The sequence below is a fragment of the Bactrocera latifrons genome, unplaced genomic scaffold (genome assembly GCF_001853355.1).
Source record: "Bactrocera latifrons isolate USDA-ARS-PBARC rearing strain unplaced genomic scaffold, ASM185335v1 scaffold_31, whole genome shotgun sequence".
Lineage (NCBI taxonomy): Eukaryota > Metazoa > Arthropoda > Insecta > Diptera > Tephritidae > Bactrocera > Bactrocera latifrons.
Window position 1 is genome coordinate 338,477 of NW_017536741.1, and position 26,036 is coordinate 364,512.

A 26,036-nucleotide genomic window follows, 5' to 3' on the forward strand; every position below is an offset into this window, starting at 1 on the left:
TTCCTTAACAGGGAAGGTGCCGTTGTCCAGCTGGTTGATATCCTCATTAGAGCAAAGGCGGACATCACTGCCGTCCAAGAAATGCGATGGACGGGACAAGGACTGAGGCGAGTAAGTCCTTGTGGTATTTACTACAGTGGCCATATAAAGGAGCGCAAATTCGGTGTGGGATTCGTGGTGGAAGAGAGACTCCGTTGCCGATTACTGACATTCGCCCCATTGGATGAACGTCTAGCCACAATCCGCATCAAAGCATAGTTCTTCCACACATCGCTGATTTGCGCCCACGCCCCGACGGAAGAGAAGGACGATGTGACCAAAGATCGAATTCACCGGGGCCCGAAATATGGTCACCTGTAGTTCCAGATTCTAGCATAGAAAGTCCATCAAGCTATCTGGCTGTCTCTGGATCAAAAAGCCATCAACCAGATCCATCTGCAGAGTTTTAGATGTGCGTACGCTCCGAGGTTCTAACATCGGCTCGGACCACTTCTCCCATTATCCTGCTGGTATGCTACATCTTGTCTATTGTTCAATTCTGGCTTCTTGTTGGATCATGTAATTTGTCAAACTGATCACCATACACTTCAGGATTAGTCGTGGTTTCGTCGAGCAAATTCTCAAAATAAACAATTCCTTTAAGATCCTTTAACCCATTCTGCCATTATTTAATTTCGCCTTGCTTGTACTGCATTTTTAACCCTTTTGATAGTAAAACAGTAAAATATGCCAAAATCACTATTTTAGTTAATTTATCTTTACAGGAAGCTAAACCCATTCCAAAAAAGTTAAGAACATTTTTTGTTTACAAACAAGTCTTACTATGTCAGGTGACCAAACATATAGTGGTAAAGCGGTTAAGAGTTAAATTGGCTGCGAAAAAATTCAATAACATCAGCTGTTGTCATCAAACTAAATTACTTAGTGAAAGACCCAATACTTATGACTTCGCAACCACAGTCTGTTTATGTTCACCGAAATCACAATGTTTTGTGATGAATTCAGCAGCTACGAAATTCCATTTCCAAACAATAATATTTATTTTTGCTTGCCTGTTTTAAATTTCTTTATTTTCGATTACATTTTACAAAATATGCATTTTACACTTTCAATATTTAATTTCACACTGACATACATATGTATTTATGTACATATTCCTCAATTAATATGGTTTTCTCAAAGGCTTAAAGATCCAATTCAGGCGCCCACCGAACAGAGCTCGACCAGCGCTCCAGTGCGCTGTTTAATACAATAAATAAAATTTTAGTTGCATCCAACAACATCGCTGCATATGCGTACGTACACACCTACATGTACATATGTATATTGCCAATATACTTATATATGAAATGCCGCGACTTAGTAACGCTCCAAGCTATCCAAAGAGTATCTGAAATGCATTTAAGCCTTAAATTAGCAAATATATTGTAAACATATCCAAGCTATGTGCGTCCGTGAATTTCGGCGGGCTAACGAAAACTAGTATCCAACTTTACTATCAACAACACTGATTTGTTTTTTGCTTCATTCTAACTTTTTTGCGCTTTTGCCGTTGGTTTACTGCTGGACAACACTATTTTGCACCAACTACTGTGCATGTGAAAAGAGTGAGAGAGTTGCACGGTTTTGAATGAGAAAATTTTCGAAAATATTTACATATGTAACTTATTGTGCTGTGAGGGTGCGTGCGTGTGGGCGTCGACTATATTTGTGAAAAAGGCCGCTCGTATGTGTGATTGTGGGGTGAGAAGGGGAAAGCACATAAAAAACGTAATCAAATCAGCTGTGCTCATCTGCAGAGTGAAGGATAATAAAGGAACGATGTAAAAATATATTCGCTGGAGGGTCAGCAAATTCAAGCGAACTGTGCAAACACAGAAAACAACCAGCATTGCTCTTGGTCAAATGACAATAGATAATCATACAGCTTTTTACATAGATATGCTGCTAACAACATCATAACAACCAAACATATTGTACCATCAGCTCGCGAAGGCCCAAAACAGAAAGAGCAAAAATAAAATGAAACTTTTCAAATGACGCGTTAAAAAGAGAACGACAAAAGTTGTTAAAGCTGATGAAAATCGGTCTAAGCTTCTTTAAGCTGAACAATCATGGCTCTATGAAATTGTTGCCTTCAGCAACTTCATTCTTGAACTTAATCTTAATAAGTCTTCTTTATATATATATATTATATATGATTGAAAGCACTTCGTTGGACTATGTCAATGTCGTCGTATATCTGATACAGCTCGTCGTTCCGTTTGGCGTGATCAACGCGCAAAGGTCCATAAATCTATTGCAGAACCTTTCTCTCGAAAACTCGCAACTTCTACTCATCAGTTGTTGTCTGCACCACATAGTAGGACGGAAATAATAAGTGCCTTATAGAGTTTGGTTTTTTTTTTTCGCCAAGAGAGGACTCTCATTTGTATACTCAATCCGATGGCAAGAGCTGTTCTGCGTTGGATTTCCAGGCTGACATTGTTGCTGGTGTTGATACTGGTTCCAAGATAGACGAAATTATCTACGATTTCAATGTTATGACCGTCAACAGTGACGTGAGAGCCAAGTCACGAGTGCGACGACTGTTTGTTTGATGACAGAAGATATTTCTATCTAGTAGTAGATATTTATTGAAAACTTTAAGCAGCTTCTCCTGGTGGACTTGACGCATGACACTAGAGCGTACAGCACCTGATATTTAACGAAGCAGGCGAGAGACGTTTGTACAACTAAGCCGCACACTCTGGCGGTCGCCTCTGCATAAACGGTTAAAAGAGTTACCAGTTTTCAACAAACGTGTTTACAAGTACGTGCACAAACAGAAGGCCTTAATTCCTTTACGTGGAACGGTGATACAATTTCCAGTCATTAACCTTCTGTGCGCCGAAGTGGGCGTAGTACAAGAGCTCCATTTCATGAATCCTTCCGCGTGTTTTGCAATAAATTATGGCAGATTTGCATGTAATGTGATAAACAACAATGCGCTCACCCTTTGCTGTATTATACTTAACGGCTTTTTATTATTATTTACAAATCATTTAGAATAAGAGAAAAAGGCCTGGGCGTTTTTATGTATTCGCGTCTCTTGAGTTCATTCTTTATTTTCAGGTTACTTATATTTACTTACAAGTATGTGTATAGGTATACACAAGTGTGTGTGAGTGTGTGTATTCCTTACTAGCTTAAATTACTAGCAAACAAGGAAGAATGTGTTAGAATGGATCGGGAATGCTGCCATATCGACGTGACAAAAGTAAATTAAACAGTTTGCTTGAGTGTAACACCCCAACAATAACGCATATCTGTATATACGTGTATATGTATGCATGTGTGCGTGCGTAAACTGTATTTAGCGCGTGTTTATGTATGTGTTCATGCACATACCCGCTCAGAATCGCAACTTCCAGTACGGGATTCATTTCAGTTGTGATTTGAAATTTTTATATACAGTTAACAAGCGTACTCACAACTACACAAAGAGGCAAGTTATCAATTTATGCAAATATATACATTCACTGTTAGAGAATTAGTAATTACACTCACATATACAAATACTCATACACAATAACAACAACCGAATTTAATGTAAAAAGTCTTAACTCTACTTCTAGCAGTAAATTCACAGTTAGGCGAAGTGTTTTTGAGCGTGGCTCAACACGACAAGATATTTGTGTAATTTTTTATGTATTTCCATATTCTTATATAATCACTAAACTATTTAATAAGCTATTTACTAAACATTGTGCGAAACTATTTGGTTATTGGTTTCTTAATGCAATTAAACAAAATTTCATTATACATATATATACATTAGGCTATTTGTTTATACACTGATGAGCAAAGTGGTAATATTTAATTGGTAAAAATTACATATGTACATATAATATATCAGGAACACGTACACTTCATAAAACTCGCTTTTGGAAAGGCTATTAAAACGCCATACTCAACTTTTGCTCGTTGGTGTATTTGCAACAAACGAACGGTAGCATCACTACCGCTTCATAATATTCACAAAGACAGTTAAATATAACATCACCGTAGGCATAATACCACTTGGAGTGTCCCTCTTAAGATTAAACCATAGTGAGGGGCAGCGTTATGGTACTGATTAACTCACAGCTGCACTATGTTGCCGCCCTAAGGAGTGAAGCGAGCTGGTAACACTGTCTGCTCACCTTTTCCCGCTTTAAGTCGCTCGAACGCTTCATTAGTGCGCATTTAAATGCACCACACAATGTTATTATTCCCCTTTACAATAACTCTATTAATGTACAACAATAACACTACACTTTACTCATTAAACTAACTAAGCCCCCATCAAGTGGCACACGTAGTACATGTGATGGCACAACGGACAATTGTGTGCGCATGTGTTTGAGTGTGGGTGCTGCTATGATCACGAGTGTTGCGCAGTGCGTTACATACTTAAAGAAACTCGTCCGCTTCCAGCATCATGACGACCGTATCTCACCTTTTATCACCAGCGGCGTGGGTGCCGCCGCCAGCGCCGTTATTCTGCAGCGTGACGCTGTGGTACAGCGGCATTGAGGCTTGCCGTTGAAAGCTTGTACTGGTGCTGGACCCGCCTTCAGCGCTGCCACCGCCGCCATTGGTGCCACCCCTGTTGCTGTTGATGTGCATCGATGCGCGGTTGTAGTTGCTGACGGTGGAGCGCCGCATCGACATGACGCTCGTGTCCATCACTCCCGTCGCTGTGGAGTGTTGGCGAATGCGCGGCTGTCTTTTAATGCACAAGCAACACAAGTAGCGTTTGAAGTGCTGCCGGAACACGCCGGACACGCAATACAATGCGACGGGATTGACGCATGAGTGCAAAAAACTGCGAATAATAAAAGAAATGTTATGGTGGCGATCAGCGAAGAAATTTAATTAGTGCGCAATGATGATAGCTTATGAGCGCTGTGCATGAAAATTACATTTCCTACATTTTCTTAGACTTCGGCTGTTGAGGGCAAGTCTTAGATCTCCATTCAGCTCCTAATTATTTTTCTCAAGCGCATTACCTTTACTCAATAAAAGTGAACAAATAGGGGACGAATACGAATGCGAATACGATTTCCTTAGCTATTTAATTTTGTGCAATTACTGAGCATACTTAAAAAATATTCCACTACTTTAATTTAATTATAATGCACTCGTTCTCCAATAAAAATTTCGCAAGAGCAACTGAATAGAACTATCCGGATTAATTATATAAAATTGCTTCTCGCGCAGTATCCCCTTTGAATCTGCATACATTTGAGCAACAACACCAATAAAAGCGCCACTTTTTCTATTTCAGTTGCAAATGCTACTTACTTTCTCGTGACAATATAAAAACTGAAGAAAATCTCAAACGAATGTGGTTATGAGCAGTGGCTTCTGAAGCAACACGACCCTGCGCTCAGCAACTTGCATGACTGGTGAGGTACAGGAATGCAACAAATTCAATGATATCAGCACACAAGGCGTTGAAGTGGAAAATACAGGAAGATCGGAAAGATTCGAGATATGCAAATCAATGTTGGATTTGCGGGTTAGCATTGTCACCTGTGAGCTCGAAATAGCCGTCACATTGCCTATATGTGTACAGGACACAATGTTTCACCCATTAAGGTCAAGTTAGCGCAACGCCAAGAGTAAGAATTTAAGGCAAGTGATCTCTGGCCATCTGATACAAAATCGGTCCGACGAAAACGGTAAACATTTTATGAACGAAGTCTATATTATAGGAAATCTGCTACAATGTGTATACCCTGGCTTTTTCCAACACCTCGTCTTCACCTTTCTGCTAGCTGTTATATATTCTATCAAATATCTATAGATTTGCACCGCAACCCAAGCTCTATTGTGCCCATATGGTCGTATACGCATAAACCTCTAACTGTTACTTTACCCGTTGCAGCACACTTTTTTTCATTGCTTACCTTGCACAGAATCCTATTATGCGAACGGCATGCCAGAAGTCATCAAAGTCATCTATAGCCGTAGGATTTAAGTGGAACCACAACTCGAATACATGGTAAGGGAAGAAGCAGCCGAAAAATACTACAAAGAATGATAGGTAAAATAAACGGTTAGACATCGACATTTTTCTCCATTGATTTTTTATAAATACTGTATTTATTGTTTCCTCAATTTTTTTTTTTTTAATATTTCAATGGCTCCCTTTCGGCTGACAACGCTTGCATACCGAGTTTTTACTAGTTATGTTGACAAATCCAACTGGCAACCCAAAGCAAAAAAGTTCCTTGGTGTGGCAACACCATTTTATGTGTGAACACTAAACGTCAAGGTGCAGAATTGCATTGCAGTCAACCAGGAAAAGCTTGCGGCTCATGGGAATCATTGTCGCAACTTTTCTTAAAATTTTCACTAAATACTGTATGTAAAGCGACAATAAACGAACGTTTTTGTTAATAGATGAAAATAATTATGGTATTAAAATTTAGATGCTCGAATAAGCGAAGTTCATTCTTCAAACATATGAAATGCAACTATGACCACTTTAGGGCGAAAGAATAATATTGAAGAGCAAATGGACCTCTTTACATGCGCTAACAGCATTTGTTGTGCCATATTTGGTAATAAAACTTTTACGTAATACAAATCCAACAGGAAACACATTGTTCACACTAAAATCCTCAGTCGCTCGCTGCCTGCCTTGCACCCGCAGGCTCGTTTGTGTGCCGGAGCAGATTTAATTAAGCACGACTATTCTCCAAGCCCTCTGCACATCAATACTACACAGCATATTGCATAACTGTTTCCAAGCCCACACACAGCCCCTTGCCCACCCATACCAATTTATCTACTTGCTATTATTGCATTCGTAGAGCGATTGCACATTATTTGATTTGGTTCGTGCGTCAACTTACTCACAACAAAGGAGACCACCATTCGCGCCACGTAACGACGCGCTCGCACCTGCGACCGGCTTTGCATACCCAACGCCTCGCCGGGCATTTCGCGTGCACTCGTGCGCAAACGTTTGGCCATTAATATGTACAGGGCGCCGATAATGAACAGCGGCAGCAGATAATAGATGATCGCCTTGCTGATCACTGTGTATCTGTAAGAGAATGAGATGAAAAGAAAAGTAAACTAAGGAGAAATATAAAATAAACTTTGATTTCAGAGAGACCATTGTAAATATGAACTTTAAAATATGAACGCCAGTCTAAGACATTCCTGGCAGGAGTTCTTTAAGCGTAGGTGAGGATAGATTATCATTGGTAAATGAAGCAAGTGTTTCTGATATTGATTATGTAGATCGAAAAGTTTCCGGGCTCCTGTCTTGGCAAACTGTGAAAGCGTGTCGAATTAAACTTGTATTTGTTGTGTATTTCTGGAAACAACGTGATTGAATAAATGTGTACTCAGGTGTATCCAGAACAAGCCTGCACACGTTGATGTCTTCACGCTTTTACACAAATCGGATTGCACGTCCCAAGGTAGTACAATAGCATTAGAAAATACAAAGAAGCGGAAACGAAAATGACATTCTTGTGCAGATAAGGTCTCAAAGTAAATTGAGTAGAATTTGTCAAACAAGCACATTATTTTTGAAACGACTCTTTTGTACCCATACAGTCATGAAATTTCAATAAAACTGAACGCGCTTCAATAGTTTAGGCCAAACTTGAAGCGTGTGGCTTGTGATTGTTATTGTTATTGTATTTTCGTGTTTCCGCGAGAGCACAGAGGGTGATAAAAAGAGAAATTTAAGCATTGGGAAGGAAGGTAAAATTGCAAAATGTACAAATAAGTGAAATTTTTCTTGTAAAACTCCACTGTTGTCATTTTAAAGCTTATGTTTTGACTAAACTCACTTAGAATAAGACTTATAATTGGGGCGATAACGTCCGAACGGCGAGCAAATCACAATTGTCAAGTTCTTACTATTCCTGCTTGGCGGAATATGTATCTCTTGAAGATCGGAGACAATAAACGACGGCGCCGCCAGCAAAATGGCCACTATCCAGATCATTGATGCGGTGAAAACGGTCAAAGGCCTTGTCTGCAAACAAAAAGCAAGCAAAAATGTAAATAAGAATGAATGTAATGCCACCATATATATGCAAAGTAAGGATGCGAAACTCAGCTCGTACTATTCATGAGCAGCATTTGCTAGCAACCCACAGTGGCACTCACCTGCAGTTTGCGCAACGGATTCACAATGGCGAAATAGCGTTCGCCAGACAGGGCGGTCAGTGTGAATACCGAAACGCCAATGGAAATGTCCTTGAAGGACTCGCTGATGCGACACATCTCGGCGCCAAAGTTCCAACTCTCCTGTGTATAGACGATGGAGGCCAATGGCACACAAATGGTAATGACCAGCAGATCGGCCAAGGCCAGCGACAGAATGTAACTGCAACACATTGTAAAAGGCGAAAGAACAGGTTGGTAAAAGAAAATAAAAATACAAAATTTAATTTATACAATATTTAATTTAAAGGACGCAACAATAAATTTAATCAAGAATAAAACCTTTATATTTATTTAAATTATTTATTTCTACCCTTCTTGTAAAATTCTTCACTCGTATCTAAATTCTCGGTGAACATTTTGTAAGTATGTATGAGTCCCTTGGGGCATTTCCCTTTTTTGCGGATTTTCGGCTTTTCATTTCGCAACGAATATTTGGGTGTTGCATCCCACAAGTCGTATGAGCGACAATGCAAGACAATTTAAAAATACATAAACACAAATATCACTCATACGCCCAGGCCAACCCTTCGGCATACGTATATGAGTCACAGATAAATTGCAGCCCCAGGAGCGGCTCTGATGATACTCTCTCCTTCAATTACTGGAGTGGCTCCTCAACTTCTAACGCGTATAACAAATATCAAAGTACCAAAAGTACAGAAAAAGCGTCGAAATGGATGAGACGGAAACAAGGGCTCTCATTCGAACGAAAGTTCTGAAAACGGTAAAGCGAAGGTTCTTAGCGGCTTATCAACGCACAAACTAAAGTCACAGCTCCAACAGACTGTCATTCGCGAAAATTTCAGTATCAGCAACAAAAAGCAAACCAAATGAAATGAGGAAACATCTATATTGGCAGCGAAGCGAGACGGCTCCACGTCAAAAAGTAACGAAACGAACGAGTAAAATCGCACACATGGCTGATCGCAGCGGCAGGCGTGTGTGACGCGATTTCGATAAGCGGCAGGCGCACACATCAAAGTAACGATGCGGAGCAAAAATATTAACAATGAGGTACGGCACAAAACAGACGTTCTCCACTGTATGCGTGACTCTATCGGTGCGGGTGTACAACCTGCTGCCAGCGCCAAGTGAGGAAATAGCTACTTTGCGGTATTCTTTTATGGATTTTTATTCTGCATGCTTGCCGCTATATGTGCGCCACTGAAGCTATAGAATTTTTTTATTTGAACGGTGTGGCTTGGCGCCCAGCACAGCGATATTACTCTGAAGAATTGGAATAGCAAATGTGTAGTTATGAATAAATGCTGGATTACCAATGCACTAGACGACCGCATTGGCATACATAAAATCAACATAGCTTCGCCTGTGTTTGGCCTTAAAGCAATGTTATTCGTTTTCGCAAATAACTGCAGACACCGATGATGACCGTCATTTATCGAGCTCAACACACAATTTAAAGCAAATGAATAGTTAATAAGGGATCGAGAGTGAATTGGCCTTTTTTTAGCAGGAATAGCAAGTTTTTATCTCTGCAATTTTAGCGTTCGAACGAGTTTTGCCATCAATCGTATTACCCACACCAGACGGTCCCAGCAGATCGAGCCGCGCTTGTATCGAGTTCTCAAAAACAGTTATGTAATTATGCAACAGCGAGGAATCACTGTCGGCAACTAACTTTTCTGAAAGACACTCATAAGATGAACGCAAATGTGTTTGTGTGCCCTTAAATAGCCAAAGAGCATACTTGACATTCGATCTACGCCATTTGAAACCATTAATGTTGGACATATACACATATGTAAAGACGTATTTTGCTTTCTAGACAAGCTGAATTGTGGGCATTTGTGTCATAGTATTTGGGTCTACGAGTGCTGGAAGAATTATGGAGATGACCGCTGCAAAGCTTTTTACTGTTGATCTTTCGATTCGAATTTGAATTTGAATGGGGCCATCACTAAGTCGGAATATAATAAATATGAGAGAAGTTATGAGAAGTTAAGTCTGTCAGAGAGCAATATAAACTCACAAAAGAAGTCTTTATATTTTAAGAAACTAGCTGACCTCGCAGCCGTTGTCCCGCGTGACATTATGTGTTTTGAAATGAAAAGAAAGTTAAATTTATCATTTAATTTTTTTTTCAATGTAACGTTGCTTGATAAATCTCATTTTTTGATTTCTCTTTCGGTATACAGAAAGATGGTTTTCAAACTCGTGAGCACGCCACGTATGTATGTACATATATCTGACCGTGTGAAAAACATAGCACTTCCAAACTTGGCAAATCAAGTTGTGTCCTGTTGATCGTCACCTCAAATGCAATTTTCACTAGAAGTGGAATACGTTTGAGCTGAAATGGCAAATCATTAAAACTCACAGGAATTCATAGAATCAAGCATTGTATTCGATAGCGCAGATTGCGGAACACAATAACGACAGTTCCAACTTTGAGACGAAAAATGATGCGGTGGCATACCAAGCCTCTCCAATAAATTTTGAAATTCACGGCGTAGTCTTCATTTTCAAGACGATATTTTCGCTTTATACAAGCGCAAGTCTCCTGGAATTTGACTTTGAATCTTCCAGTTTAAGTCAACAACATCGGTATTTCTCACAGCTAGCATTGCGCGTGTACTTCAGGAATCGTAGTTACTATAATTTGGCTAATGTTCGGATAAATATTCCTGATGAGTTCATCTTTCGTGAATTGACAAACGGCGAATGGAATTGATATCAAACCACTGGAAGTATCAATAGGAATTGATCCATTTACAATTTTTAGCGAAGACGATGTAAAATGTCTTCGGTAACATTATTTTTGTTCGCTGGCTTGCTTCTCCAAAACTTGCACACACCGTACCATTCACAGTGCGCAACGACACAAATGAAGTTGAACCGCGAACATTAATCGAAGGTAGAAACCATCGTCATTTTACGGGTGGATTGTATAAATTCGTCYCAAGGAATTAGTTGAGAACACACCTGGATGTCAATCTACTGGTTTGCCTTCCTTTCTGCCTAACTATTTCTTCGACAATGCATTCCATGTATGTCAAGATATTTTCGAATAGTGCAATGTTCTCGCAAAGAGATCACTGGCGAAAGTTGAGAAAAACTCACAAATGTTAATTTTGTTCCTGGCGATGTTTTAATTGGCTGTACTGTATTCTCTGAGTTGAAATATACTCTTTGGCCGTTCTCCAAATTAACTGCGAGACGCACAACGGTCGGAAAATGTTCATGAATTGCAAAAGTAAATATCCTACAAAGCGCTTTATTGCAGTTCACGTATCGACCCATTCGATACTTGCTGATCTCATCTCGTTCAAGACCAATAACCGCCATGTTGCTTCCTTTAGTGACGTACTTACAAACGTATTTTATCGACCAAACTGCAATACTCAACATTAACATGAGTTTTGAATGTGAATTAGTGGGGAATATAGTACGATCCATGAGTTGTCAACTTCGATATTCATTCTTCTAAATTAAATGCTGAATGTTCTGCCATTGTCGTCTGATGAGCTGCGCCGATAGAGTGGGTATCCATCAATTGTAGTTTGTGTTTCCGAAAGAAAAGCACGTGGATAGTGTTTTGTGCATTTATTGTCAGCCATACAAACCGAAAAGGGATTGTAATGTTCGAAAGGTCCATGAATCATATTGGTTTTCACCACTTCGATTAATACTGGATCTTTTCTGCATCAGGAATTTCCACAGAAATGATTTCATCAATTTGATCTGGTGTAACCACCATCCAAAGAATAGTGTGTACGTGTGGCAAACCTCTCTTTTGCCACTCAACAGAGTACATCTAGCATCCAACAGCACCATCAAACATCATAACTGCTGTTTGAAATTGTTGATTGACCGCGATCCATAATTCCGCAAGTATGTCATCGCATCCTAGGAGTGCCTTTTATTCTTGCCTTGCCTTGCCTTGGGCTGCCATACGTTGCTCGCAAAAAAAACGCCGTAGCAAATTTCAATCTGCAATTGATCACTTTGCGTGAAGCACACATATGTATGTATGTATAGTTTTCAGTGAATAATTTTCAATAATTTTTCTTTGAATAGCCGGAATAAAAAAGCAAGCGACCGAAATTGAACGATTCAAATAATTCACAAATCAAAATACTGAAAAACAAAACAAAGAAAAATTAAAAAAAAGTGTATGGAAAAGAGTTACTTTTTTGGAACTATCCAATTTTCCGACTTTTCGTCCTGTATAAGGTATTTTTATGTTTAAACCTTTCCCGATCCACAGCGAATAACCTCTGAAAATTTCATTAAGATTGGTGCAGCCGTTCTCTTAGCGTTACTAACAAACAAACATTCGTTCGTTTGTATGGGAAAAAGAAGAGGGCTGTTTTCAGGGGTTTCCCGGAAATTATTCGAAATTTTCTTGCCGTAAAAACCATCCTTGAACCTCAACGGGCACATTAAAAAAAGAATTGTCAAATTTGATTCAGTGGTATGAAAGTTATGAGCGTTTATACATTTTGGCGATTAATTTTTATTTATTTATGTAGATGTATGAGAATTTTTCTTAACCCCAATTTTTTCCTAAGCCGAAACGCTCATAAAATTTCAATTTAAATGGGCATGAACCTGCTTGTTTCAAATATTATTTTAATTCATATTTCTATTGGCTTCAACAGTCTGGCAAGCTGTTAGGCCACACAAAATTTTCAGAAATTGTTATTAAAGAGTATTTTTAAATGTTTGGAAAACATTTTATCAACGATATCTAATAAAGTAACCTATTCTCCGGTTATTAATGGATAATATTGAACACTGTGGCCTGAACTGTTCACTTCAAGCAAAACGGTTGATTAGAAAAACATTTTGTCAATGCATAAATAAAATATAAGCCATCTAACACTTGGTGAAAATACCACCACTCTCTTCAACTTAAGGAGCCTACATTTATGGCCACATAATGGCTCGCTAAATTCAGCGTCCTGGAAAAAGCACAAATGCTTTTAGCAACTTACGTGTTGGGAATGTTGCGCATGGAGCGATGCCGAAAAAATATTATCACCAAAGTGCCATTACCTAAAACGCCAACAATAAAGATGAGCGCAAAAAGCACTGTGATAATATAGGTTTCGGGTCGTTGTGAGGGTGGCACATAATCCGTGGCGGGATCGATGTCCGCATCATCACCCCACACCGCACCCGCAATCGCGCTCTTGTTACGTAGGCTTTCTTCGTGGCTGGTACTGGCTGCTACTCTACCGATAGCAGAAGCCAAGGCTGGGCCCCCGGCATCGAAATATGACGAGCGTGACGTTGTAGTTGAGATGAGTGTAGCCCACGGCAGACGTGTGACCAGCCTCCCGGATGCTGGCTGTGACCCAAACATGCCTCAGTGTAGTGGCAGACAACGGTTGGCGGACTCGAACTGTCGCACGAACTGCCTTATTGGGTTACTTAGCTGTTAACGTCTTGGCTGCCCAGCTTTGACAGATGATTTGCCGCTGAGTGATGAGCCTCGCTACTTATGTGTGTACCCGCTGGAATACCAAATATGTTGAGTGGGTTTTGACTATGCACTGGTCGGTCGTATAATAGCGTACATTTTGGCGTTGTCTTTTGGCATTAACTTTTCGTCTTTATCTTTGTTGTTGTGGGGAATGTATGCTTGTATATTCTTTGCGTTGCGGCTGATAGACAGCTCACATTGTGTAGAGTTTATCCACTGCAATAAAAAAGAAGACAATGTTATAACTACCGTCGGCTACTATGCGGAGAAATCTATTTTTATATATTTCTTTAGTTATTTGTTTTTGTTTTTGTACTTTTTTTATTATTTTTGTGTGGCTTTTGTGTTGGTAATTGTTTAGTGAAGCTTACGTTAATGGTTCAGTGGATCAACGAAAATAAGAGCCTTTCAACATAAGCATTGATGACTGCAACCCCATATTTATGGCTGGAGTATCTCTTAGCACATAGAAATCCTTTTACCTACTGAAATAACAATAAAAATGCCTTTTATTCTCTAACATCTACGCACGTCTTGAACAGCGCAATTTCATTACACTCATTGCGTTGCGTCACGGCTAGATTTATCTTAGCTCGAGAATAATTAGTCATGTCAGCGGGAACAAATCTCAGCAACGTTGAGCGTGCAGCTTTGAATCCCTCAGCGCACTTACATGAAATGTCGTAGGCATGCGACGAACATTTGCTTACACCGAACGTTGCTGTTTTTATTGTAACAGATTTTCCTCAAGTCTGCCGAATTGTATGTGTGTATTTAGAAGGCTTTGATATTTTCAGAAAGCGCGAAATTAAAATAGAGAAATCTTCTCTCGAAAATCAAATTTAAGAATTAAGGAGGGAACTTTATGTCAGAATGCTTTAATGTTTCTTCTGTATTTTGGATCCTTTCTGGTTTCGCCCCGCCACCGGTTATCAACACAAAACTCGCAGCCTATTTATATGTTGCTATATGTATATTTACATATTTACGTATATGAGTATGTAAATACATACATATTAGGTACAAATGTGTATGCGGAAAATACTTTGTAAGTCAAAAAGACAATACTAATTCCAATAACATTAACCACTCAAGCTCATCCAACAGACACAAGAAATTTAAATTCACTCAATGAAAAGATTTGTTTTCGATATGCCCTTGTTGTTATCAGTATATTTGTTTTCATGTTCGAGTTTTACTCTTTATACCCTGAACAGGGTATATTAAGTTTCTCACGAAGTTTGTAACACTCAGAAGGAAACTTCAGAAACCCTATAAAGTGTGTATATAAACGATCAACATGTTGAGCTGAGTCGATTTCGACGTGTTCGTCTGTAATAAGTGATTTCCTCACTCAGTTTGTGAGATATCGATCCCAAATTCGATCATTTCCAATTCCGAACAAAATCATTTTCTTATTTGTAAAGGATATTCTATCTCCAGTGTAACTGAAGTAAACGTTTTTTCTTGTTTTCTGTTCGCTTTAAAGCATTTCTTTACTGCGATATTTTTGCAAGTCAGTCGTTCGAGCTGTCACAACGTTGTCGTCGTCCCGCCTTAAGCACATGCACGTCAATTAAATTAAGTTGACATTTATTCAAGAAATATATTATATAAGTGGAAGTTCGGCGCTTAACTTTAATTGCCAATTCAGCAACAATTGCGCTTCACGTTCTGCGTGTGGTGCTTACATGCTCTTTCCTTTACATTACTTATGGTAATAACTGTTGTAATTACAGCGACACTAAGTGACAGTAATGTCGCGTATCCATGAAATATCACTCATACGCCGCGTATGCCCTGGCAACGGCCACGAACGCCGCAGCAGCGTCGACTGTCATGTATTGGTGTAATTAAAACGACACGTGAGCATGTGAAAGGCTAGTACGCGCCAACACATCATATAAAATATGCCATTGCGATTATTAATATTTCGCGCGCAATCAGAAGCCGCGTTGTCAATTTTACAATTAAATTTACAAACTGTTTACCAAAATATTGAATTTATTGAACTGTAAATTAAGCTGTAATTTAATTTAATTGAAAATTATTTTTATTGACCTCATTTGTGCAGCACCAACAGTGCGAATTCAATTTCATAACTTTGATTTAATGGCCCGCACTGTCATTGCGAATTCCAGCAAAATAATTTTAATTTAATTAATGGTTAACCAACTCATTACTGATTTCCATCATTATAAGCACTTATAGGTACCTTAACGTCGATATAAAAGCTGCTAAGCTTTCGCAAATTCAACGGTAAATATTAGCGAAATTTCCATATAAAAAAAATTAAATTTCAAGTATCAATTTAGAAGACGATGAAATTTGTATACCAAACATATCCTTTGTGAAAAGTTTAAGCCAGCAGTTCACATAAGCTGTTCAAAACTACACAAATGGTTTTATATATGGCAACAATAGCAACACAAAAGCTCCGTTATTTGCTCGACACATAGTAAAGCAATATCAACGAACTAAGCTTGCAAGGAACTAAAGACGACATATTTAATAACATTCCATCAATTATTAATATCCTTGCGCTGCTCCGTCGATGTTAGCAGAGCAAACATTATCTCACAAACAATTCAGAAGCGAAACATATGATGTGCATAGTACACATATTATGTAATATAGTACAGGCAACACTCTATAGCTCGAAGGCATGCACGAAGGCTGATGTCAGAGTGGAAGCGAGAAGCGATGCGTAGACTGAGCGACCACAGTTTAAGCGAAAACCGATATTACAGGAAATCAGGATGAAAGCGTAAAGGTGAGTAAGTGTTTTATATTTCGAAGGATGTAGTTGACATGTCTGGGGATACAAAGTTTGTCAGGAAAGTAATAGGACTGATTTTCATCTGCCGCGACTGTACTTCGAAGCGTATGTGCACCGACTGGATTCGGTACAGGACTTTCCTAGCTAACGAACGAGCGGATGGTCTGTTATCTCCGATCACCTGGAGAGCCAGGATAAACATTTTCGAGCGGAGTGCTTCTGTGAGTGGTGAAAGCCGAAAATGCAGCATTCGTTAGAGAGGAGGTACGCGATTAAATTCTGGGTGAAACTCGCTAAATCTGCGTCAAAGACGTTTCCTCGCCCAACAAAAGGGAAGGCATTTGTTCCTCCTGAACAAACCGTCAACGCCAGGTTTTACGTTTAAGTCCTCAAGAGACTCAAACGAAGGGTCAATAGGGTCCGAAAAGACATCGCAGCCGATTGGAAAGACAAGCATTTTGAGAGGGCAGAGGGTTTCTAAGCAGCATGCATCTCGGCCCTCAACGATATCCTAAAGAATGTCTTCTGTGCGGCTTCAATGGTTTGAAATCGCGCTGGCAGCGCTAGATTGACGCAGAAGAAGCCTATTTTGACACTTTTAAAAGAATCGTAATGATTGGTTCAATAATTATTTTTTTGAATCAGCTCAGTCCTATTAGTTTTCTGACAAACCCCAGTAAGAAGACACTAGCAGCTAGAATTAGCGTCATCTTATAGCATCACTTTTCGCTTCCACTCTGACATTAGCCTAGCCATATTTCCCTGAGATACGCACACACACTCGCACATAGATTTGCCGTTAACTTTGTTCGTCTTTAATATTGCTGTTCATATCACTGCTTACCATAAGTGTGTGTGGCACACATGCACAGCCACATCAGACACGCTATTGAATTGTTGCCAACAAAAGTTTAAGCTCACACAACTTTCTGGCAACACCTCTCATGGAACCCAAGCACACGCTCACACACCTCTGCCCCCACTTGTGACCGTACTAATATTTCGGCAATCAATGATGTGAGCAAATGAGTTTCGGCAAGTCTGAAAAGTTATGCCAATGCCGTAAGACACTCAAGCAAAAATAATAACAGCAATTCACAGGAAATAAAAATCACTAAATGCTAAACTAATCGATTGATTTGCTTGCTTCTAAATCGTTCTATGAGATTGAGATGAATAAGGGTCGCAATTCATAAAAGGGGAATATAGGAAATTTATGTCATTAAAATATGCTTTTAGCAATTGAGGTTATGTTATTTAGGACAGACTACACTGTGGAACATTTCTGGGATTATTGTCTGGGGGGTGAGAAATTCCAAGTCAGGGTGATGGTACTAGGTCAGTATAGTAAAACTCTCAAAGGGTTTGGCGTTCGTATGTGTCAGTTTTTTTATGACTTTTTAAATTTTTTCCCTACCTTGATGTTTTTCGCTTAGTTGTAACATTTTGGCAAAAACCAAAAAAACAAACAAATCAAAAAAAAAAAAATTCCGAGAATGCTCTTAATATCCTTGCGACAGAAACATCGTAGTTGTTAGAACGATGCTTTCCCAACTTTCCCTATTACTTCTTTGATTGCCTGCCATGCATTCAATTCAGCGTCAATCAAAATATTGTTGAATGCGTCACTTTTAATCAGCTTTCGTATACCTGAACCATTTAGTACGCCTGATTGGAAAAAATTTGTTTGTGAAGATGGAAAATTTTTAAGATGGAGGGTTTTACTATACTGACCTTCACCCTGACTCGGAATTTCTCACCCCCCAGATTAGCTGTTGTATTGTGCTATTGATACTATATAGACTAACATATTTGTAAAGTTTAAAATTTTGAAATTTTGTAAACTTGATTACTTGAAAATGCAAATCCAAAGCAGTAAAATATTTAAATTTGTGATTCAGAGTGCTATTAAACAGAGGCAAATCGCTGTTCACATAACTGTGTAGTAAATTGTTGTTCTTGTGGAGAGGTGTTTGGTATGAGCGCATTTGGTTCGCACACTCTTTCGCAAATGTCGCCAAGGGGACACAAAACGTTGTAATATGTGGCAAATAATGTGGTTTCCTATATAAGCGACTTACGTGGCGAAACAAAAACCATTCACCGTCAAGTTGTCATTTTCACTTAATTTTTATTTTCACAGCAAATGCATGTGTGCTCAAAAGCCACTTTGAAATGTCTGTCAAATGCAAAAGCGAAAATGGAACATTAGAACGATTCTGATTCTGATTCTGATTCAACACAAAACGCGTACGGACGTAACGCATTGCCAGTGCCATCGCGACGTAGGCACCAAAACTGTGCCATAATCAACGCTGACCATCTGGTCCAACAGCGTCCGCACGTAATTTCCGCACAATCGCACACAAACACACACATACACACACGCGCAGAAGCTTATACATCATTATGGTATATAGATAAGATGTAATTGTTTTCCGCACTTTATTTAGCACTTTTCCGACTCTCACTATTCCTCAGTGATGGCGACGGCCAGTGCGCATTGATTTGAGCTCAACACAACTTTTAATTCCCAATACATTTGTAGGTCTATCGTGTGTCTGCTCCAAGTGTTACTTTGGAGCATCAAAGTGGTGTGCTAACCAAAAAATTTCGCTGAAATGTGTATGTAAGCCACAAACGGACCGCAATCGCAAATGAGAGAATGAAGATTGAGATTTTAATTAGTGAAATTGGTTTGACGGCGGAGTTTGCGTAGTCAACGTGATTTGGCCAACAGCTCATGTAACTATCGGGGGTTTGCAGTGGTATGCATTTGTGGTCAATATGGTTGATGTAACTACTGAATATTCAAATTTAAGCAAAATATGTTTCGTTCATTTTCAAAGCATACAGATTTATAGGGTTTCAATCGCAAACTCGTTTTCGTCCAACAATTACATGCTATAATATGTTAATTAAGAGTCTAGAGAAGCTGATAAAGCCCTTTTAGAACATAATAGGAAGATTTTGGGTAGTCGAAAAAGTCTTTTCGTATTTCTAATCAAACTTCAACTGATTTTTTATTTATAATAATAAATAAATAAACAAATATGTCCCATTTTGGTCGACCACTTTTTGCCATTTTTTCCGCTACGCATGACAAAATACGAAAAGAATTTTTCAACTACCCAATATAGTATTCAGAATACACTCTGAAATCGACTGTTCACACAATAATTTTCTTTTATACTCTAATAACAGCAAAATATTTTGAAATTTAATGCATTTTTATTTTAAATTTTTTATTTCCAATATTTGGCTAAGTCAAAAGTTCTGTGACTCGAAAGCAATATCAATTGAAAGTTTTCTTTATGAAAAAGGGATGCGATGTTCTGTTCGAAAATAGTTTTTACAATGAAATTTATATTTCATTTATATTATATTCAGAAATTTACTTCTACTTTTCAGGTTCACTTTGATTCTGCAAATTATTTGTTTATACATAAAAATTAATTTGCGCGCATTTTTATTTATTTACTTTTTAGCAATCCAATTGAGTGAGATGACTAAAGTGCTGAAGGAAAATGAAATTGTTGTGGGAAATACTCTTCGCGTGAAACCGTTAATTGTGCGAGAACACATATGTACATACGTCTGGCTGTATTGTTTTTTTTTTTTTTTTTTTTTGTTTTGTTTGTGGAAATATGCGTATGCACACAATGTTGTTATTCTTGTTGTGCGTATGTTTTCTATTAGCGCATAATTTTCAAACGCTGCTTAAAAATAATAAAGTAACTTAAATTAATTGTTTGATTCGCACACTTTCTCGCTCTCTCTTTTTATTTAGAATACTTTGTGAGTGGTTTATGCGGCGTGGAAAACTTAAAATGCAAAAGTGTTTGGAATACAGTCTCACGTTTGTAAATTTATGCGTGCGTAGAGACACAAACACACTTACATATAGTATATTTTAAGTGTTGAAAGTTTTATATAATAAATAGTTTGCCATTCGAAGCGCTAAAGAGCGTCGCCACCACCGACACACGGTGCTTGCGGCTGTGGCAATTGTTGCCGGCCACCCGGTGAACGCTCAAGCTAATCAAATTTATGCTTATACTAAGACTTTTTATTACTGAATCTTAATTCTGCGGTGAAGTGCTTTGAAAGAGAATTTTCTGAACATTTCCCTGAACTTCAGCCATATAGCAGGCTGAAAAAAGGACAAAAATTAAATTGACAAATAAATTGTTTACTTCAAATATGGTGCATGCCTCAACCGCTAAGAAAGCCGAAAGCCAACTTCAGTGTAGCCACTACGCCAAAGAGGACGTCACTTCCTTAATTTTGATTACTTTTAGCGCCAAACAGCCGCAGACACCTAACGTCAACAAAGCGAATAAGTAAACAACGTGTGTGTTCATATACCAGCTCCTTAAATTTCTTAGCTCATTATTCATGGCATTTGAACGCATTTCATGCAAATTTCTGGCAGCAGCTGCTGTTGTGCTGTTTCCGGGATTCCGAGAATTCCTACACTTTTATGCCTTCGCTTTCTAAGTGGTTCAGTTCGTGGCGCTTGGTGTGCTTCACTTTGACCTTTTGTCTCACTTATGCGAGTGAATTCTGCGCTAATGGCCAGACCGGACTTCCTATGCAAGTGTCTCCCATCCCCTGCTGTTTATGAAATTCATTGAGTGAGTACGCGTCGTGGCGTGTGATGAATGCGCAGTGATAAATTAATGCTTTAGCCTGAGTAAGCTTTTAAGGTACTCGCAAAAAAATTACAAAACTACTTTAGCTACCCGCTGTTGCTCAGACAATAGAAGTTTAGTTAAAACATATTAAATTTGCATTATTCTCGTTTATTTAAATGTTTGCTTTATTGTGCGTCATAAATCACTGCACTGCAGCAATATTTTGTGCTACATTTCAATTTCAAAACTGGATGAAAATTAGCATATATGTATATACTCCAGCAGAAAATATAAGCAACGCTTGGTGCATACGACCAGATTACAAGCAGATTTCACTTTGGATGTGACAGAATATGGCTATTTGTGGGTAATACAGTTGGGAAACATTTTTTAATCTAGAATAACTATTTTTTCAAAAACAATATTTTAAAGCTAATCAATTTTTAAAGTTCTTGATATTAGATATTTAAGATTCAAAGTAAAAAATTGGAAGTCGTGCGTCTTACTTTGAATTTACTCCTCCCTCTCAAGTTCGCCTCCGGCACCCAGTCAACCTATAATTTAGGATTAACCATCGCTCATTAGACGCCACATTGCGAGAAACAAAGGTTGCCATAAATAAATACTCGCACTGCATTTACCATATCACCCGTAGGCCATTCATCAAGTTTCCGCCAATATGAGCAGCAAATGCACACACGGTCGATTGGCGCATACTAATCTGTTCCAATCCCACTGTGTTACTAAAGCGACCTGCCCTCTGATGTCATTAATCAAATTTCACTTATGAGTGCTTGAGCACAATCACACGTTGCACATATTTATGGCAAAATAATATTTTGAAAACTGTGCTGTTCATCCAAAACAAATCAGCATCCAACCACTGCGCAGACATGGCAATAACAAAAGTCTATATATGCATATTTTTGTAAGCAAATAAGCCGGAATGTAATCATGTAGATGTACACACATATGTACTTATACTTTTGTGACATTTAAGTTTAGTTATGGGCGTCAGCGAGGAACAAAAAAAAATTAGCTCCGAAAGTCAATATAGAATTGAACAAAACACACACACGAGCCCCAAGCTATCTTCCTTTTTGTTTGCTTGTATGAGTGCGCCTACTTTCGGCTGCCGGTTATTGTGAATACAGGAGAAAGGCAGGAAAGCCATGATTTCGTGTGCGCAGTATTGAAAAATTCCTATTGCAGTGTATGTGTGTAATTGTATGAAGTGCAAGAAGACATATATGAGTGTATGAGGAACTGTGCTGTCGCATATATGTCTATGGCGCCAGCGGTTCGCTATGTGGCGACCGCAAACAGTGCTCTAATTATCGTTTCCGGATATATTGTAGTTGAGTTGGTTTGCATGCGTGAGTTAACAGCGTACTCTCCAGCCTCAGAAAATTAGCTGCGAAGTTTGGGAGGCAACAAAATGCAAATAATACTTCGCTTTACACAAGTTTTGTGCTTCACCGCTTCGCTCTTTCCATATTTTTAGGGGGCGGACAATTTACCCAAAGTTGGTTAAATCGGCTGATTTCAGCTGTCTAACCGGTGCGGAAATTTTTTGGCTCTCCTTGCTGAGCCAAATATATACAAGTGGCTCACAAATGACGCAGCGCCAACTTCGAATGAGAATGCTCAAATTTTATTGTAACTTATGTGTAGGTTACTGTAAAATCACATTTCCACTCAGCTCAAGGCATCATCGACGACATCAACAGTTATTGGCTATCAGTCAGCTTGATAATTGGGTAAGAGCAACGAGGAGAGGGACAAAAAACAACGAAACTGGTTGGAATACGTATGGACTACCTCGGGGGAATAACCTTACATTTTAAACATAACATTACACTCTTACAACCGCCGTTATGTCACTTTCAGCAGATGAGCAAACGCTGATGTAAATTTTCGACTTTGAGCTTACAGCCAACATCAAAATCATCCAACAGTTAAGACAGCTGGCTGTCCAACCATTCGCAGCTTTTACAAAAAAGTTATAACTTGCAAAACAAAATTTCCATTGTTTGGTTATCAATGAAAATTTGAAACGTCTCTATCATCGCTTCAATGACGCGAAATAAAACAAATGGTTTTGCCCAATTATCCGAGAAGTGGCAACTTCCGTATGAAAGCATTTTCTCAGGCACTTAATAACATTCGCATAAAAGGAGACGTGGTCATCATTATTGTCTAAATTTTTTATTTGTTTTCCTTGGCACGGGAAAAAATTCAATTTGCTATCATTGAAAGTGACACTTAAAGCCACCAAGTCTGCATTAAATTGATCATTTTTATTGTCATTCGAATAAACAGTGTTAGTTATCACAAATGGAGTGAAATTGAATTTGAGTGCCAAATGTCAGCAATTCAGCATAAGTCTTTGAGGCAGCAGCCAACGGCTAACTGGCAGTAAGAGACAGTGAAGTTTACATTGCCGACGAGTGGGTGCGAAGTAGCTTCTTATTACAATTGCCGAAGATAGCTTTAAAATGCAAATGAGTTCAACTTTAAGGTGAGGCGAGCTTAATTGCGGCCAGGTAAGGCGGGAGGCTCAAGTTGAGGCTGTCAAAAGCGAAATATAAATTAAGATGGTAAATAAAAATTCACTGTTAGGCAATTTCAGCGCCTTCATTAGACGGTGAATAGATTTACTGAAATTTTTTATTGGTGTTGTTTGCAGCTCAGTTCGTGAATTAAATATTTAAGAAAACTTTATTCGTTTGCATTACTAACTCTCCGCAGTTCCAATCTTTATCAATTTAATCCAAGACAGCGATACAATATCCGCAGAAATTGTTGAGGTCACGTCAATATAGCAAAGAGCTGTCTTATTAACTGGCTAATCGAAAGTTAGGGAGCTAAAAAATCTATTAGTGAATTTGTGAAGGGTATATTAGCTTTTTGTTTATTACTTCTGGTGTTTTATCACAATCTAAATATACGAGTATACATATTTAAATTTTTCGTTTTTAAATTCACACTCTCTACTTGAACACAAAGCGATACTACTCAAAGCTATCCAATTAAAATATTTTCCAAGGCACAATGTTAATTTAAAATTACTCTGTGCTTTCTAAGTCCAACAAAATCACCTTACACCAACGACATCCTTCAATTCTCAATCATTAGCAAGCTAATTAAAATCTACAAACTTTTATAAAGCTCAACAAATGCTTTGTCCACAATGTACTTAGCACGAAATACAACTACAAATGCTGAAAAAGATTGTGAGGCACTTAAAAATTTCCATGCAGCAATTTAAATTTGACGAATATTTATTAGAAATGTGTGAATAGGCGTTTACGCTTGTAGATAGCTGAGAGGCTGCTACTTGATAAATAGGAGTATGCGCTTTTACGGCGCCATTAAATTCCATATATTTAAAATTGGTGTCTTTGGTTTCTTAATACTTAAGCCGCTAATACTGAAGACATATTAGTAAGTTGAGGACTGAATACAAACAAAATTCAGGTTTGTGGATATTTTATGTATTTTCATGTATCTATGTAGTATATGTGGATAAACTAGTGGATCCGTCTTCAAGTTATATAATAAACTACTCAATACAATTAAAAATGTATTTACAAATAAAGGCGAAAACGCTTTTGACGGTATAAAAATCCAAGGGATTGTACTTGAGGTTTAATTTTGAAGATGTTAATGCAAATAAATTTCTTTGGAAACAATAACGAATTTAAGGCTGCTTTCTCAATGTCTACCTTCCTTTCTGACCAATTAATAGAGTTGTCCGCTTAATAGAGCGTCAATTTAGAAGAGCTTTCACTACTTTCTTTTTACTATCCTATCTCTTAATTTGGTTCGAACTGAACACAGTGTGCTAAATTTTACTAAAATCGGTTCAGTATTTTAGGAGTCCATCGCGGACAAACAATTTTTACATATAAAAATAAAGATGCTTAGAGACAAAGAGATATACGTGAGGGCAGAAAGTTCTAAAGTATTTTATTCCTTTTGGCTTTGAAATCTAATCCGATGAAAAAATTGTAAAACTAATTCTCTCTTAATTTACAGCATTTTAACTGCTCGTTCATCGGAATTCACATATTTTCTACATTTTCATTTGCATGGTCTAACTGTTACTGACAGCTGTCTGCCTGCTGTCTGCCAATCATTTTTTTTTACATTCACAGCAAAAATATAAATACTCAATGAAAATGCAATATCATGAAATTAAACTAAAAAGAACTCTCAGAATTAAATTGCAGCACCAAATAAAAAAGGCGATTTGTAGTAATTTCTTTAATGTCTTTTGCTAAAAATCACCCACAATGATTGTCAATCTCCTGTAATCGCGTTGTAAGCCTGTAAATTTTACGCTAAAACTTGTTTACTTGTAAGTTGATTTGAAAGTTGAGTTGAGTTGAGTTTAAGCGAATTGTAACTACATTTTATTTGTTTCGGGAGTGTGTGTGTGCATATCTTTAAAGCTTTCTGCTTTCCAAATTTTTATATCATTTAAAACTTAAAAGCTTACCAAAGCTGTATCTTTTGGTCGCTAAAGGTCAAGAGATCAGCCCAGAGTTTTTTTAATTTTTGTGATTTTAAACACTTTATAACAATTTGGATATCATGCCACTTTTTCAGACTGATATATATACATATGTTCGTAATATTTCCAATTTTTACACCTTTTACACCAGTATGAAATCTGATTTTGATTTAAATATTTTTTGCAATTAGCCCAATGATTAACGCACACAGCAAAATTAATATTTCTATTTTTTATTTATTTTATTTTTTTTAGTACTTCGTTCGTTTTCTTAATTCACTTTTACGAATTCGAGAACCGCCGCAAGATAATTATGACTCGTCACCGTTATTTTCCCTCTACCAAAAACACCTTGGTTTTTTCAGTTTGAGGATTCGAAAACACGTCTGACTGCTGTGAAAGCGCACGAAGGACTAAAATTTGTGGCAT

The 26,036-nt window shown here is 38.1% G+C and overlaps 1 protein-coding gene across 1 annotated transcript; it reads right to left on the reverse strand.

The window, feature by feature from the left end:
* Window positions 1–1,318: 1,318 nt before the first annotated feature.
* On the reverse strand, window positions 1,319–25,679 carry LOC108970838 (neuropeptide CCHamide-2 receptor). The gene is made up of 8 exons (XM_018936496.1): window positions 25,593–25,679; window positions 13,182–13,888; window positions 8,164–8,383; window positions 7,842–8,029; window positions 6,888–7,081; window positions 5,937–6,057; window positions 4,481–4,849; window positions 1,319–1,390 (listed from the first exon to the last, which is right to left on the reverse strand). Exons 2-8 carry the CDS (start codon window positions 13,550–13,552, stop codon window positions 1,360–1,362), a joined length of 1,494 nt encoding a protein of 497 aa, XP_018792041.1. The 5' UTR covers window positions 13,553–13,888; window positions 25,593–25,679; the 3' UTR covers window positions 1,319–1,359.
* Window positions 25,680–26,036: the final 357 nt, after the last annotated feature.

Bases quoted from the DNA above. Each gene is read 5' to 3' on its own strand.
- LOC108970838 (XM_018936496.1), bottom strand. From the start codon at position 13,552: ATGTTTGGGTCACAGCCAGCATCCGGGAGGCTGGTCACACGTCTGCCG. The intron at 7,082-7,841 runs GTGAGTTTAGTC...ATTCTCTTACAG, and splicing joins AATTATAAGTCTTATTCTAA to ATACACAGTGATCAGCAAGG. The intron at 1,391-4,480 runs GTGAGATACGGT...AATGCATTTCAG, and splicing joins CACGCCGCTGGTGATAAAAG to ATACTCTTTGGATAGCTTGG.